Here is a 15,446-nt window from a genome sequence, read left to right on the forward strand (position 1 = left end):
TGTAAGTTTGTATAAAAAATAATACCGGTAACACATTGTTAAAAATCAAACATTCCTTGTAATTTTTATCTTACCACAATGGTCTGCAATGATATAGTTACAATTACAAACATGTATTGACAAATTCAATAAATAATAATTTTACAAAACAATATAAAACTAAAAATCACTGAAAACTTGTTTTAGCCAGTTTTCTGTCACACCATATTTTTATTCTAAAACCCTATTTAGATGACTCTGACACAAGAAGTCTGATTCTCTCTGAAATCAATCTGAGATAATCTCGGCCCCTTCAATAGTAGGCTTCTTCGAGGAATAACAAAGAGTGAGGTTGTATTGGATCCTTAGTGCAAGCAGGCTAAGAAGTCACCATAATCTCTTAAAAAATCCTAAATCATAAAAAGATAGTTTAAAGATCCAACTATAAAACTGTGTTAGCTTATGTTAAACTGTTATGTAAAATATAATACTCATGAACTAAATAATATGCTTCAAACAAAAAATGAATGCAATATCCTTTTTTCCTATACCTCACCTTATATAGGAACGATATGGGAGATTTTTAGAATGTTTGTATTGTGCAGATGATTGACGTGTTGGAAATGGCTCCTATAGAGAACACCCAACTGTCAGTGGAGATATTCTTCTTAATGTCAGGAGTGTTGGTGGCTTACGGCCTCTTCCGCTACTTGGACAAGGGCAAGAAGTTCAACCTAGTACAGTTCTATGTCTACAGATATTTGAGGTGACAATCAACAATATCAGTTTAGTACTGTATAGTACTAAGTTAAGGACAAGAGACAGGCGCTACATTTATACTTTGTATAAGTGCATGACCACTTTTACTCACAAGGCTATTAACCCAGTAACCCAGAGCATTTTACCTTGCATGAAATGGGGTAGTAGGTTTCTTTTTTTTATGTTGTTTGTAATAGTACCGAGTTGCTAAATCCAAATTTTCGACCTCGGCGACCTTCCGGATCACCTCCAAAAAGCTTAAAAATCGGCTGAATTTCGCACTATTTTTACGTTTGTCCGATTTTGACCCTGAAGCATCACTTTTTCCTAAAGAACAACCATAACCATTTTTAAAGTACATTAAATTACCTATCATTTAAGCGTTCTGAAAAGTAGTTCTAGACGGGTGTTTGGACGGACATGACGATAGTTGTATAGAGCAGACTAGAGTTGTATATTTGTATAGAGCAGGTGCTCATTTGCCTAATGAAAAGCTATGTAGGTTTGACTCGGGACCGTGGTGTACAGTAGCTGACACCGTTCTTATCCGATGGACAGTAGGAATGATATAATTTATCTGTAGAATTTAAGTGCTGAGGTTGAGGAGTAGGCCTACTGCAATGTTAAGGCACATACAACTGAGTAGTGTGTAGAAACGAGACCCTCACGAGTCACTCGAGTTGAAGCGAATACAGAGAAGCTGTGTGACTGGTTACTTTGTCACCCTCCCTAATAGTGATGTTATAATGTTTTTAAGCAGTGGAATTGTTGGAAGGAAACTGTCAACTGTCATATGGCTAGAGATATTGGCAATGAAGCGATGACTGGGACGGGTGGCGTCGTCCTGTAGTACTAGGAGGTCACAAATTGTGGATATTTATAGGCATGCACTGTGGATGCTATACTTCCTGGTGTGGATTAACGTCCGCACGGGTGAGTACTACGACTATCCGCAGTACTATCCTGATAATTAGACCAATTCGTATATACCAAGGAAAAAAAGTGGTTCGGATTCCACTATAAACTGTAGGTCCCTTAGTTGCCATTAGCTGTATGGGCTATTAATTAACAGCTGTGTCTAAGGAATATGTCGGCCTTAGTCACTAACAAGACTACAAGATCGCGCCACTCATCATACACTCATCTCCATTCATACTTGGCCTAACATACCTACTTCTCTTGTACATACCTACTTCTTGTATGGTCGCCATTTCAAAGAAAGGTATTAAAGTATTAAAGATGTTGAGAGTTTTATGAGAAAAATATGAATAAGTCAAATACAAAAGGAAGAATAAAGTAGAATCTCTTTCTTCTGATGTTAATACTCTGACTGTTGGCAATATAAAGATGACTATTGACCCCCCCCCCTACACTGTTTCACAGGCTATGCGTTCTGAAGCAGTCGGATGAAGAATGTAAGCACTTCTTTACACATGGATTTTCACCATTACCCTTGTCTCAATTGAATGAACAACTAAATTATAGTTCACACATCCAAACGTCTCAAGTTATTCATACAAGTCAATCTTCAACTGATACCCCTACAGAACGAGTCCATGTCCAAGGGTACAAGGATCATCTAATCACAGACGCAGTCGCCCTCATTATATTATAATGAGTGTTATTATATTATATTATATATAATGTTATTATATTATATTATATGAGTGAATTATATTATAATTCAGTGTTCTCCAACCTGCTCCCGCGGCGATACAATTAAATAAATACCGTTCGTCACGGGCCTATGTTCTATCCACGAGAACCATTTATTGTAACAATGTACGTGTGTGTTTATGTTGATAGATACAATTGATTTATCTGTTCTTGAGATGAAATAAATTAGTTTATTTCTTATTATGGTTCTTTTATAAAACTTCACAAAATTTAATAGCTTGAAACTTAAAATAAAAGCATTTAGGGACGATTTTATGAACCTTGAAGAGGCATAGTTTTAATGTAGTTTTAAAATAATTAATTATGGTTGTTTTAATGAAAAATAATTAGAAAGTTATGATTTAGGGTTAACGCAACGGTTAACGTTTGCCAAACTTAAAAAAAATCAAAACGTTGTAATTTTAGCCGTTGTTTGCTGAGTCATATCTTGAAAACTATAAGGCCTGTAATAGCCATTTTGGTCTAAGATTATAGGTAATCCAATGTACTTTAAAAATGGTTATGGTTGTTCTTTAGGAAAAAGTGATGCTTCAGGGTCAAAATCGGACAAACGTAAAAATAGTGCGAAATTCAGCCGATTTTTAAGCTTTTTGGAGGTGATCCGGAAGGTCGCCGAGGTCGAATATTTGGATTTAGCAACTCGGTACTATTACAAACAACATAAAAAAAGAAACCCACTACCCCATTTCATGCAAGGTAGACCCTGATTTTTATAACAAGGTTGCTGGGTTATACATATATTTACCAGAAGAAAATTTAAAAAATTGTATTGGAAAAAATAGGTATATTAGGTAACCAAAACTATAGGTGATCTATGATTGAAATATTTAATATGATCAAAATTATTATAAGCATCATGAGGATAACATTATTATTAATGTCTCTAAAATATTTGAATACCATGACAAAGTTATAAACAGGTAGGCCTATGCAATACATCCATGTAAAAGTAAATAGCTTCTTTCCTAGTTTTTTAGCGAATTTCCCATATAGGGAATAAGCTATTACCGTAGTACTCATGGTAAGACCTGGACCCGGGACCGATTTTTTTTTTCGTTTTGAGGTCCCTAGAGGCCAAAAACACCATCCGTTCAAATTCATATATATATGTTTCATATATATATAGGGTGTTTCACAGGAACCCTGACAAACTTCAGGAAATGATTCCTGGGGTCAAAACTGGTAAAAAATGTCCTGTAAGCATATGTCCTAAACTCAATCGTTTGCTATTTATACGTAAAAATGTGTTTTTTTAGGTTTTCAGTGTATCTGTTGAACATTTTAACCTCTAGATTAAAAAATCTTCAAGATATTTTAATTAAACTTGCATAGCTAGATAGAATATTAAATTACAAAGAGATTTCATTAATATTATGTGCACACATGTTGGGTATGACTGAGAAAAATGAGTTAAAAAATCAAATTTTCCCGAAAAAATGATAATCCAAAAATATTTTTTATTTTTGACAGCTCTTCATACTTAAACCATTTAGTCGTTTGGCTTGCAACTTTACCAAAAGTTGTAGAATTTAATGGAGAACAATAAAATATCAACTTGTGTATACCTTTTATGGGGATTATCTTTATCAAAATCAAAAATATTGTAAGGTAACACATATTAATTTAATTTGAAGGAATAAACAAAAATGTATATTTAGCTTATTTATAAACATACCTCACTAAAAATTCGTATATTGGTTTTCCTAGTTGAGAAGGTTCGTATAAAGGCCTAAAATCCTCCATCCTTTTCATTTTTTATGGTGTAAAACAAGCATACTCACTCACTTTTCTATGTTAACCTTATAGGGAAAAATAAAATATGACAACTTGCAAATTTCTGAACATATCTTATTAAAACTTGGCTTATGACTTATTTTGATTGAGGACTTTAGGATTAATGCCAAAAATTCCAGTTTTATATTCATTTAATCAAAAATATTGTAAGGTAACACATATTAATTTAATTTGAAGGAATAAACAAAAATGTATATTTAGCTTATTTATAAACATACCTCACTAAAAATTCGTATATTGGTTTTCCTAGTTGAGAAGGTTCGTATAAAGGCCTAAAATCCTCCATCCTTTTCATTTTTTATGGTGTAAAACAAGCATACTCACTCACTTTTCTATGTTAACATTACGAGGAAAAATAAAATAAAATAGCTCTCATATTTCTAAGTACATATTTAATTAAAACTTTTTATTTGACATAGTTTAATTGGAACTAAATAATTATAACCTAGTATACCCAAGTTTTACATGTTGTGGTATGTTTTTAATTAATATTAATATAATAATGTATCATAATAATTTTAATAAGCTTTAAATTACTGCAAATTAAAGAAGAAAAACAGTAACTAGGGAAACATCATTCTTTTTTTGCCAATATAAACTATGAAGGCTTGAAGTAAAGTTTTTTTAACTGATGAGGTTTTCAAAATGGCCTCCATTTTATTTTTAGACAGACACAGTCTAGCACGTTTAACCAGAGATGATGTAGCTGCTCTTATCATGATAGGATTACTTTTTATTGTTTCTGCTACGGTGTGAATCTTCTCTACCAGCTCTTCTCTTGTTTGAGGCTTGCTTCTGTAAACTTCTGTTTTCATGTATCCCCATAGGAAGTAATCCATCGGAGTCAGGTCGGGCGACCTAGGGGGCCAATTCACTGGTCCTTGATGAGCAATAAGTTTTTCCTCGAAACGGTTTCTCAGCGTTTCAACTACAGCTCGACTCCTGTGTGGGGGAGCACCGTCATGTTGATAAAACATCCTTGCCATTGACTGGATGGGAACATCTTCGAGCAGTTCCGGCAAAGTGTTGTTTAGGAAATGTAGATAACTTACACCGTTTTGAGCACCATCTAAGATGTGAGGTCCTACAAGTTTGTCATTTAAAAGACCGCACCAAACATTCACCGAAAACCTCTGTTGAAAGTTTGTCTCCACTGTGGCATGTGGATTGTCTTCGGCCCATATGTGGACATTTTTTGAGTTGTTTATTCCATTCCGAGTAAATTGAGCTTCATCAGTAAAGAGTATGAACTTAATTTGGTGACGATTTCCTGCTACCCAGCGACAAAACTGAGACCTTCTTAGGGTATCACCAGCGTGAAGCGCCTGAACCTTTCTTAAGTGATAAGGATATAATCCTTCATTATGTAAAATTCTCCAGGTTTTAGAAATAGACACCAGGTGCTGTCGTGAAAGCTTTCTTACGCTTGTTCCTGGGCTTTGCTGAACAGAGTGTAAGATGTCATTTTCAACCTCTACAGGAGTTTGAACTACACCGTCAGGGACAACTTTTCTAACACATCCTGTCTCCCTTAGTCGATTAAATAGATCTGTAAATACTTGCCTATTAGGCGTACGCCTATTGGGAAATCTTCTAGCGTATTCTTGAACGGATGATCTTGACTTTCCATCACAAAATCCATAAATAAATACCATATCTGCATATTCACTGTTAGTGTACATGATATTCACTGCCAATAACAATGGACTGGAAATTCAATGTAAACAAAGTATGCAACAATAAAAATTGCATCTGACCGAGCAAAACAGATGATTTATTAACTGCATTTACAGGTTTACCAATATTCTATTTAATTCAAAGCTATTTTTAGTTGCACACTAAAAAATGTAATCAATTACGAAATAATAACAACAAATATCGATTTTTCAAATACCTGAACCCTTATAATCCGATCCCTCCTGAAACCCAATGAGCTTCAGTTGGTAAATGTTAGGATTTTAAATGTTTATAATAATGCGTCCAAGTTAGTGCACTTCCTAGATTTGTTGAAATTGATTGAGTTGTAAAATATTTTACTTTCTTCCATAAAATGTTTTCACGTCAACCTATACTAACTATGAAGAACTTATTTTTAAAATAGCATTTACATTTTTAAATTTAAAAGGTCAAAACGTCCATTAGGACTAATAGTTGAAAAGACTAATTATTTCCCGTAAAGGATAGGATTGTGCTAGTTTTGTGCAAAATGAATATAAAACTGGAATTTTTGGCATTAATCCTAAAGTCCTCAATCAAAATAAGTCATAAGCCAAGTTTTAATAAGATATGTTCAGAAATTTGCAAGTTGTCATATTTTATTTTTCCCTATAAGGTTAACATAGAAAAGTGAGTGAGTATGCTTGTTTTACACCATAAAAAATGAAAAGGATGGAGGATTTTAGGCCTTTATACGAACCTTCTCAACTAGGAAAACCAATATACGAATTTTTAGTGAGGTATGTTTATAAATAAGCTAAATATACATTTTTGTTTATTCCTTCAAATTAAATTAATATGTGTTACCTTACAATATTTTTGATTTTGATAAAGATAATCCCCATAAAAGGTATACACAAGTTGATATTTTATTGTTCTCCATTAAATTCTACAACTTTTGGTAAAGTTGCAAGCCAAACGACTAAATGGTTTAAGTATGAAGAGCTGTCAAAAATAAAAAATATTTTTGGATTATCATTTTTTCGGGAAAATTTGATTTTTTAACTCATTTTTCTCAGTCATACCCAACATGTGTGCACATAATATTAATGAAATCTCTTTGTAATTTAATATTCTATCTAGCTATGCAAGTTTAATTAAAATATCTTGAAGATTTTTTAATCTAGAGGTTAAAATGTTCAACAGATACACTGAAAACCTAAAAAAACACATTTTTACGTATAAATAGCAAACGATTGAGTTTAGGACATATGCTTACAGGACATTTTTTTCTAGTATTGACCCCAGGAACCATTTCCCGAAGTTTGTCAGGGTTCCCGTGAAACACCCTGTATATGTGTCCGTTAGCGCGATAACTCGAGCAAAAATGATCCGATTTTGATTAAATTTGGTACAAACGTGTAAACCTACGTTTATTCGAACGAGTTCGCGAACCAGCATGATCAGACCATGGAAACGGGGGTTTATGGGGGGTTTTATGGGGTAAAAATGGGTTTTTCCCATTTTTGACCCAAAAAACATCAAATTTTGCAATTTCTTTCTAAACTATTTTGAAGAGCTTAAAAAAACAAATAATTTAGTATATCGAAGCGTTATAATGCGCCTAATGGTTACGGAGAAAATTCCAAAAAATTGCAAATTTAAAATTCCCATATTATTCTTATGGAGAATAAGTAAACTGTTGTAGTTTGCTTGTTTATTAACATATTTTGCCCAAATTTGGAACATGTTTTTATTTCTTACTAACAATTAACATTTTACATAAAAAAACACTTTTACCCTCCCTGTTGCAGCAAACCTAAGTATGTGTTAAACTGATTCTATTTAAATAGGGATAAATGTGATATTTTTAAGGAGACATTTTAGTGTAAATCCAATCAGGCAAATGGAAATTCGCTTAGTCTGCAGGTTTGCTGCGGCGGGGGTATTTTAAGCTTAAGGGGAGTCCTAAACAGAACAAATTTTGTCTTTCAATTTTCAAACTTTTGCTTTATATGTAAATTTAAAACTTTCTGAACATTAAATTATTTAAAATGTAGACTATATTGTTTTAAATATACAGGTAATCTTATATATTAAACAAATTTGGTTTTTCTTTTCCGAATTCGGTAGGCTCTTCTACCCGACCGAATTTTATGATTAAGGTCTCAAATCGAAGGTATGCACGCACAGATTTGCCATCAAGCATTGTAATATATTTATCTATAATCCCACTCGGCTTATACGTAACCGAAATTTGCTCCCCATGTATTTCTTATGGGAGTTAAATTTGGTTTCCTTTTCCGAGTTCGTTTGGCTCTTCTACCTGACCGATTTCTACCGAGACCGATGTTTGAGGTCTCGAATTGAAGGAATGCAGGCACAGATTTCACATCAAGCATCGGCATATATTTATCTATAATCCCACTCGGCTTATACGTAAACGAAATTTGCTCCCCACGTATTTCTTATGGGAGTTAAATTTGGTTTTTCTTTTCCGAGTTCGTTTGGCTCTTCTACCCGACCGATTTTCATGATTGAGGTCTCAAATTTAAGGTATGCACGCACAGATTTGCCATCAATCATCGGCATATATTTATCTATAATCCCTCTTGGCTTATATGTAAACAAAATTTGCTTCCTATGTATTTCTTATGGGAGTTAAATTTGGGTTTTCAAGGATTTCACATCAAGCTTCGGCATATATTTACCTACTGTATTACTCGACCATAAAACATAATTTGATTCATTTAGAATTTTTACTTCAATTTAAGATGTATTTAACCAGTTATAATTACATAATCCTATATATTTTGGTTTAAGAACCTTCAGTGAAATTCCGGCTTTCATTTAAGCTTTTTGTTATTCAAATCGGACGAGTTTCAAGCAAACGCAATGTGAACAATCTACATAAACATTATTTTTCATAAGGTTTTTCTATGATTAAAAATCAATCTCTCCAGTATTGTTTAGGGTTTTTATATGTTTTAGACTCAAAATAATCAGTAAATTATAGGCTTTAATTTGAGCTATTGATCGTTTGAATCAGTTAAGCTCAAGATACTGGATTACTCAATCAAAAATCATAAATTTGATTATTTTTCGGATATAATATTTATTTTAACACTGCGGAGCAGCATGGGTCCTCTAGTTTATACATTAACCCACTAAATATTTTTAATTTTTTATGTGCTCTTCTTTGCTCGTCACAAGTATATTCCCATCACAACACACTAGAGCTCAGGTCATCCCATAAGCAAGCTTCCTCTGTACAAGTACTCTTATTGACTCTTATTACAAGTAGTCTACCACTTCTCAGTGGGTTTGTACAGTAGCTGAACTGTCCTATTCTCTGCAGTTTTTAAATACTAAAAGGTCAGAAAAAACCTTCCCCTCCATTAGGGGAAGTTTTTAAATATGTAGAAGTATTAAAATATAGTTTTATTTGTAATCTCCCATGGAGTAATCCATTCCCACGTTAAAGCTGTAATCATTTTTAGAAATAAAATGGACTTGGTTGAATATTGAGCCATTGATAGAATATACTGACATTAATGAATGCGCTCAAACTGAAATTGCAATCTACCTATTGCAACCTAAATAACATTAGGTTTGACGAGTACCTACGTTTGCTGCTACAAGGAAACTAATAAAGTGTGTTATTTAGTAATGTACCTATTAATAATAGCTTAATATAAAATAAAAAAATTGGTCAAGTTTGATCAAAATATATTTATAAACAAGCAAACTATAACATTTTACAATATTATCCATAAGAATAACATGGTACCTAATTTTAAATTTACAATTTTTTGAATTTTCTCAGTTACTTGTAAAAAAAGATATACTAAATTACTTGTTTTTTTAAGCTCTTTAAAAAGGTCTAGAGAGAAATTAGGGAATTTTGTGTTTTGAGGGTCAAAAATGAGAAAAAATAATTTTTACCACATAAAACCCCCTGGAAAACCCTGTTCCCATCGTCCGATCGAGCTGGTTCACAAACTCAATCAAGTTTATCCTGCCTTACACCTTTAAACAAAATTTCATCAAAGTCGGACAAAAATTACTCAAGTTATCACGTTCACGGACACACACATATATATATATCAATTTGAACGAATGGTGTTTTTCAGCTCTGGGGGCATCAAAATGAAAAAGTAAATCGGGCCCAGGCCTAAATACTGTATTGTCTTACTTCACCACCTACGGTAATAGCTACTTTCTTATAGGGAAATTTGCTAAAACCAAAGGAGAAAATATAATTTTATGCTTTTAGCTCTATAGAGGCCTCTATGTTCTTTTGAAACAAAAATTGGCTAAAGATGTCTCATTTATTGGGATGTCTACTTTAGTTTTCAGAAGTCAATTGTAAATAAAACTTTGATTGTACAGAAGTTTCTAAGGAGAAAGAATAACTAATAAAAAAAAAACACAAACTGAAGGTTTATACCTCAACCAACCAAATACAAAATAACAATAAAGGTCACAATTTCACACAGCCTATAGATTTAGCATGTTTATCGTTCATGCTGAATACATGTTCTGCTGTAGACTCACCCCTACACTGGCTGCGCTGGTGTTACTACAAGCCACCATACTCAGGCGAGCCACTGATGGTCCTCTCTGGCGTAGGATGTTCTATGACTACCAACACAACTGCCAGACCAACTGGTGGTCTACTCTGCTTTACATAGCTAACTATGTCAATCCAGTGTCTATGGTAAGTTAATTGTGTTGTTTGGATAGTCATAGTTCAGGGATTTAGGATGTTTAGGGTATGACAGATTTGTTTCCATTCATTAGTTTTAACTTAATGAGTATACTCTTATTACTTGTTAATACTATTGAAAGAACTACCTTTAAAAAAACAGACTTATGAAGTGGCTTGTTCAGAGCAAATTGTGCCATGTTTAAGGGTCTCTTGGATTTTGGTAGAAGCAACTTTTCATTGCAATTCAAAAGTAATTTCAATTGTTTGTTAATTCATAAACTTGTTCAATTTGATATGGAACTCCTGAAAGTTCTACCAACTGTTAGCTTTAGAGTTACATTTAAAAAGGATTTTAGTGTTTCCAAGCTTTACAGAACACTGCAGAGCCTACTCAAAACTATGCAGTTCAATGCAGTCGTTTTCAGGCCATCCTGTTACGTTCACTGCGCTCAAAAGGCAGTGTATTGTGCATAATGAAGCTAAACGTTATGACACATGTGTCATTTGTTTTGGGTTGTGCAGTTGTCTATTGTGTGTTACTGTTTCAATAATGCCTTGTTCTTGTTTGTTTACGGCTAGTCGACATGAAGAGCTTTAAACTAAAATCCTACAACCACAGGTAGTTGTGGTGTTTTGTTGTTTTTTGTGAATTTTACCACAATAAAACTTTTTTTCTCTTTTTGGAGGATGACAAAAAACTGCTCAATACAAGGGTTTGTAGAATTTGCCAGTGAAGGAAGATCCCTAAAGGGTATGTTGGGGTTTACCAGTGACCATGTGGTGTTGGAGTGGGCTATTTTCCCTCTTGGTCTTGTTCCTTTCTGGCAACCCACTAAAAAACTTCCCCTTTCTTCATCACTCATGTTGCATTCTGGCCCTGTAACAGTTTTTCATAATTTCTTCAGGACCAGATGGGATTTTAGTTTCTTAGCTATTCTGTTTTAGCTGGTTTGGTATTTTAAATCTCATTCTGACGATGTTAACTAAACTCGTAAATTTCAAATGGTTTTGTTCCAACTCGTCAACCTATTTAAATGGTTTCTGATGGTACTGGCTTAGGTGACTCAGTGACTTTCTATCCCACTCTACCCAATCGATTTGGCAGGAAAAACTAGCCACTAGCTGCAATGCTTTTCTGAAGATGTTCAGCTCAAAAATACTCAATGTTTGCATTATGCTTAGCTCAGGTCAGGATTGCATTTAAAAATTGCAGCTCGACCTGTAGGTTCTGTCCAGTAACCAGTTATTAAGCACTGCTTTGGAGTATACTTCAGACAGCAGTATGATGTATGTGTGCCTTGCGTTCTAGAGAGCCAAACATTGAGTTGTTGAGCTTTTTCTTAGGTTCACTTGCAAGAACATAAATGCACATGACTCTGGAGAATGTTGTTTTGTTATCATTTAGTAGCTTTCTCGGTCTCTTCAAGAGCTTCCCTCAAAATGGCACACTTTCCGGAACTCATCACGTAATTGAGTTGGTCCTCCTCCAACTTAGGCTGAACAATTCTTCTAAACCACAAACACTTATATACCTTGTATATCAGAGTGTTGTTTTGCAGTGTGTTCCTCAGGCGTGGTACCTGTGTGCAGACTTCCAGCTGTACGTGTTGTCTCCGCTGGTGTTGCTCCCACTGTGGCGCCGTCCTCGAGTAGGCCTCACCATCACTGCAGTGCTAGCTACCCTCACTACAGTTGCTGCTCTCATCAACGCTTACACGGAGGAGCTCAAGGCTGGAGGAGCTGTCACACTGTGAGCATTCCCTTATAAGGCCAATAGTTAAAACTTGCTGTCATCTTGATGCTCCTTACGCATTTCTCTGCTAAGAAGATGGTTCTCTGTAAGAAGATGGAAATAGCACAACTGACTCGATTCAAATCTGTTGTTGGCTAACAACACCACATAAATAGACACTAAACATGGTAGAATTTCATGTTAGCAATGATTCTCGAGTAAAAGTTAATTTTTTTTTATGATGTAGGTACTTACAAGAACCAAACAAATGTTAAACAAAAAGCCCTGATTGTATATTTGTTTAGCAGTGATAAACTCAGACACCGCTGGACCGGTGGCCACAAAACTTGGTACATACATGTAGAATTTCATGGCCATTTTCATAGCCCTAGGACTGTCTTAAAGGTACCCATGTGAGGGATTTTGAGAGAGTTTTAGTTAGATTTGTTTACTAACAAAACATATGAAAGTAAAATAATATTGAATATGCATCAGCTGTTACATTTGTTTTAAATAACTTCTTGATCAGCATTGTACGTGTTATTAAATTTACGGGAAGTAAATAAAAGGAACATCTTATAACACTTAAAACATATATTTACGCTTATACTGTTACTCACAAGATTTTTTCACTTACCATCTTTTCTGTATATTTATCGTCTTAGAAAAGATGGTAAGTGAAAAAAAAGATCGATTTGTTTTAATTTATAGTTTGTTTACTTTTTCATTCTTTTGATTCTGCCACACAGTTTGATACAAAAACAGAAGAGATTTTCATTTAAAAAATCAATAACTTAAGTACAATTGAGATTTGCCTGTATAATTAGCATTGTAAGTGTGTGTAACTGTCTTTTACAATAGATTTCGAGACCTACATTAATCTCTTAAGTATTCTTGTCCCGTTGCGAAGCACGGCAGAACAACTAAACCCAATTTAAATAACCTTGTAACTTCTCTGTTACAACTGTATGTGTTTACTACTATGCTTAGCTATGTGTTTGTCTGGTTTTTAAAATCAATGTATAATATATTTTAAACTGTGAATTTGTGGATATGAATTCAGTGATATTGTCTAACTAGAGTAAAATATTTGATATCTTTGTGGATTGTACTGTTATAGTGATCGCAGGACGGAGGTAAACAACACCAAAGACTACATTATCACCCATCTCCGAGCTTTCTCATTTTTGCTGGGATTGGCACTTGGCTACCTTTTGTTCCTCATCAAAAAAGGAAAGATCATCATCAAGCTACCTACAGTTAGTAAACACTACATTACTCTATATACTCTTTAACAACACAATAATAATCATTTACTTATATAATAATTCAGTTTTAAAAATCAGCTAAATCTACAGTTCTACTCTACTGGACTGATTTTATTAACTAATGGGTCGTTGGAAAGCTTAATTTTTTGTAGATGATTTGCAAGTAATTATGAAAGTTTGTTTTTGTTATGTTAAGGTGAAAGATTATAAAAAACATGTTTTCCATAAGAAATACATTGAACCCCCGTTGGTTTTCACATTTTTTATTTGGAGGCAACTTTTAGCTGCCTTTATTGGGAATTTTCAAGAAATGCATAGTACACATTAATTTGTAGGAAATTTGATTCTCTTTCAGAATATCACCTTCCACTTTGGTAAATTTTCTAAACATTTAAAAGTTATTTTCAATAAAAGCTAATCATCCTAAGAATTTATTGTGGTGACAAAATACTGAGTTAAAGATATTTTTGTTAAAAATTAGTACAAATAAATCTAGACTTCTACTGGGCCGATTTTGTTAATAAATGGTTATTGGATAGCCTAATTTGTGTAGATTTGCAAATAATTATACAAATTTTTCCCCCATATGAAAAATGTGTTATAGTAGTTTACGCAGATTGCATACAGATAGTGTTAACGACACAAGTAGAAAATTTAAGGTACGAGCCTTGGCGAGTGCCTTAAAAACTTCTACGAGTGTCGTTAACACTATTTACGCGAGTTGCGTACACTACTTAAATATTACAGAGACACAAAGTTTCACCCTCAGAAAGCTTTTAGAGCCCAGAGGAAATGAAAGGTTTGAGAGGACTAAGTCCTAGAACCCGCGTCACGGGAAAACATAAAATGCCAAATATGATGTAATAATCCTAGCAACAGAACCCGTTGTGGTTAAATGCAACGGTCTCAAGGAAAATAATGGTTATGAAATTCACCAGTTTACTCACTAATAATTATTAGTACAGATTAAGCACATAACTTTAGAAACACACACTTTAACAACAAATGCAACATGTAAACTAAGAAAATGAAAAAAAAATGAAAAAGAAAATGAATACTAAATTCTTCTACTACTTTGTTCCAGTGGAAGCTCTGGGTTGGTTGGGTTGTCTCAGTCTTTTTTATATTATTCAGCATCTTCTTTGTCAACTACTTCCTGGCTCCCTCGTACGTGTACAACCCCATTGTAGACACTGTTTACCACATACTCCACAGACATCTGCTGGCTCTGGGCTTCTCATGGATCATCCTAGTGTGTACTCTAGGATATGGAGGTGAACACAAAAACATTATAAAAATAAATTGGATGTCTCGTAAGTAAACAGCCAAACTCCAGGAAATGGCTGTATGGGTTACAATAAAGAGAAATCCTAATATGAATGGTTTTCCAAAAACACTAAATGGTTTAAGCAATAAAATAAAAACCAATCACAGTTGCTATTTCATTTCCATAAGGTGCATGCTATTAAAAATACTCGTAATATAATTAAGTTGACAACTTTAAATCAAATGTGTGAAAAATTGACAAACTTAGCTGATTTTTTGTGTAGGATTTGTAGACAAGTTCCTGTCTTGGAGAGGTTGGATTCCCATGGCTAGACTGACATACTGTGCCTACCTCACTCATGTGTTCATTCAGAACTCACAAACTAACAGCATGAGGACTACCACGTCTCTGCATTCCACCTACGTGATAGTAAGTGTTAGACAGTTTACATGAAGATATGACATGAGTGTTGATATAATTACATCAAAGAGAATTAAATTATCTTTTCCCATCTCCTAAACCACCCTAGCGATTCCTCCCCCCCTCACAACCATGAGGGGAGATGGGTACATGTTACCGTGTGTCAAAAAGAATTCAATAAAA

The 15,446-nt window shown here is 34.0% G+C and overlaps 1 protein-coding gene across 1 annotated transcript in view; it reads left to right on the forward strand.

Moving 5' to 3' along the window:
- LOC128984124 (nose resistant to fluoxetine protein 6-like) overlaps positions 1-15,446 on the forward strand; it is a 67,182-nt gene that overhangs the window by 48,326 nt on the left and 3,410 nt on the right. Inside the window, exons 12-17 of the mRNA XM_054403410.1 lie at positions 585-745; positions 10,417-10,585; positions 12,136-12,326; positions 13,429-13,567; positions 14,661-14,850; positions 15,127-15,272. Coding sequence (XP_054259385.1) covers positions 585-745; positions 10,417-10,585; positions 12,136-12,326; positions 13,429-13,567; positions 14,661-14,850; positions 15,127-15,272 — 996 coding nt within the window. The remainder of the gene's footprint in view (positions 1-584; positions 746-10,416; positions 10,586-12,135; positions 12,327-13,428; positions 13,568-14,660; positions 14,851-15,126; positions 15,273-15,446) is intronic.

This window comes from Macrosteles quadrilineatus, unplaced genomic scaffold (assembly GCF_028750875.1).
Source record: "Macrosteles quadrilineatus isolate MER2022 unplaced genomic scaffold, UCM_ALF_1.0 Scaffold_2__2_contigs__length_208266976, whole genome shotgun sequence".
NCBI lineage: Eukaryota > Metazoa > Arthropoda > Insecta > Hemiptera > Cicadellidae > Macrosteles > Macrosteles quadrilineatus.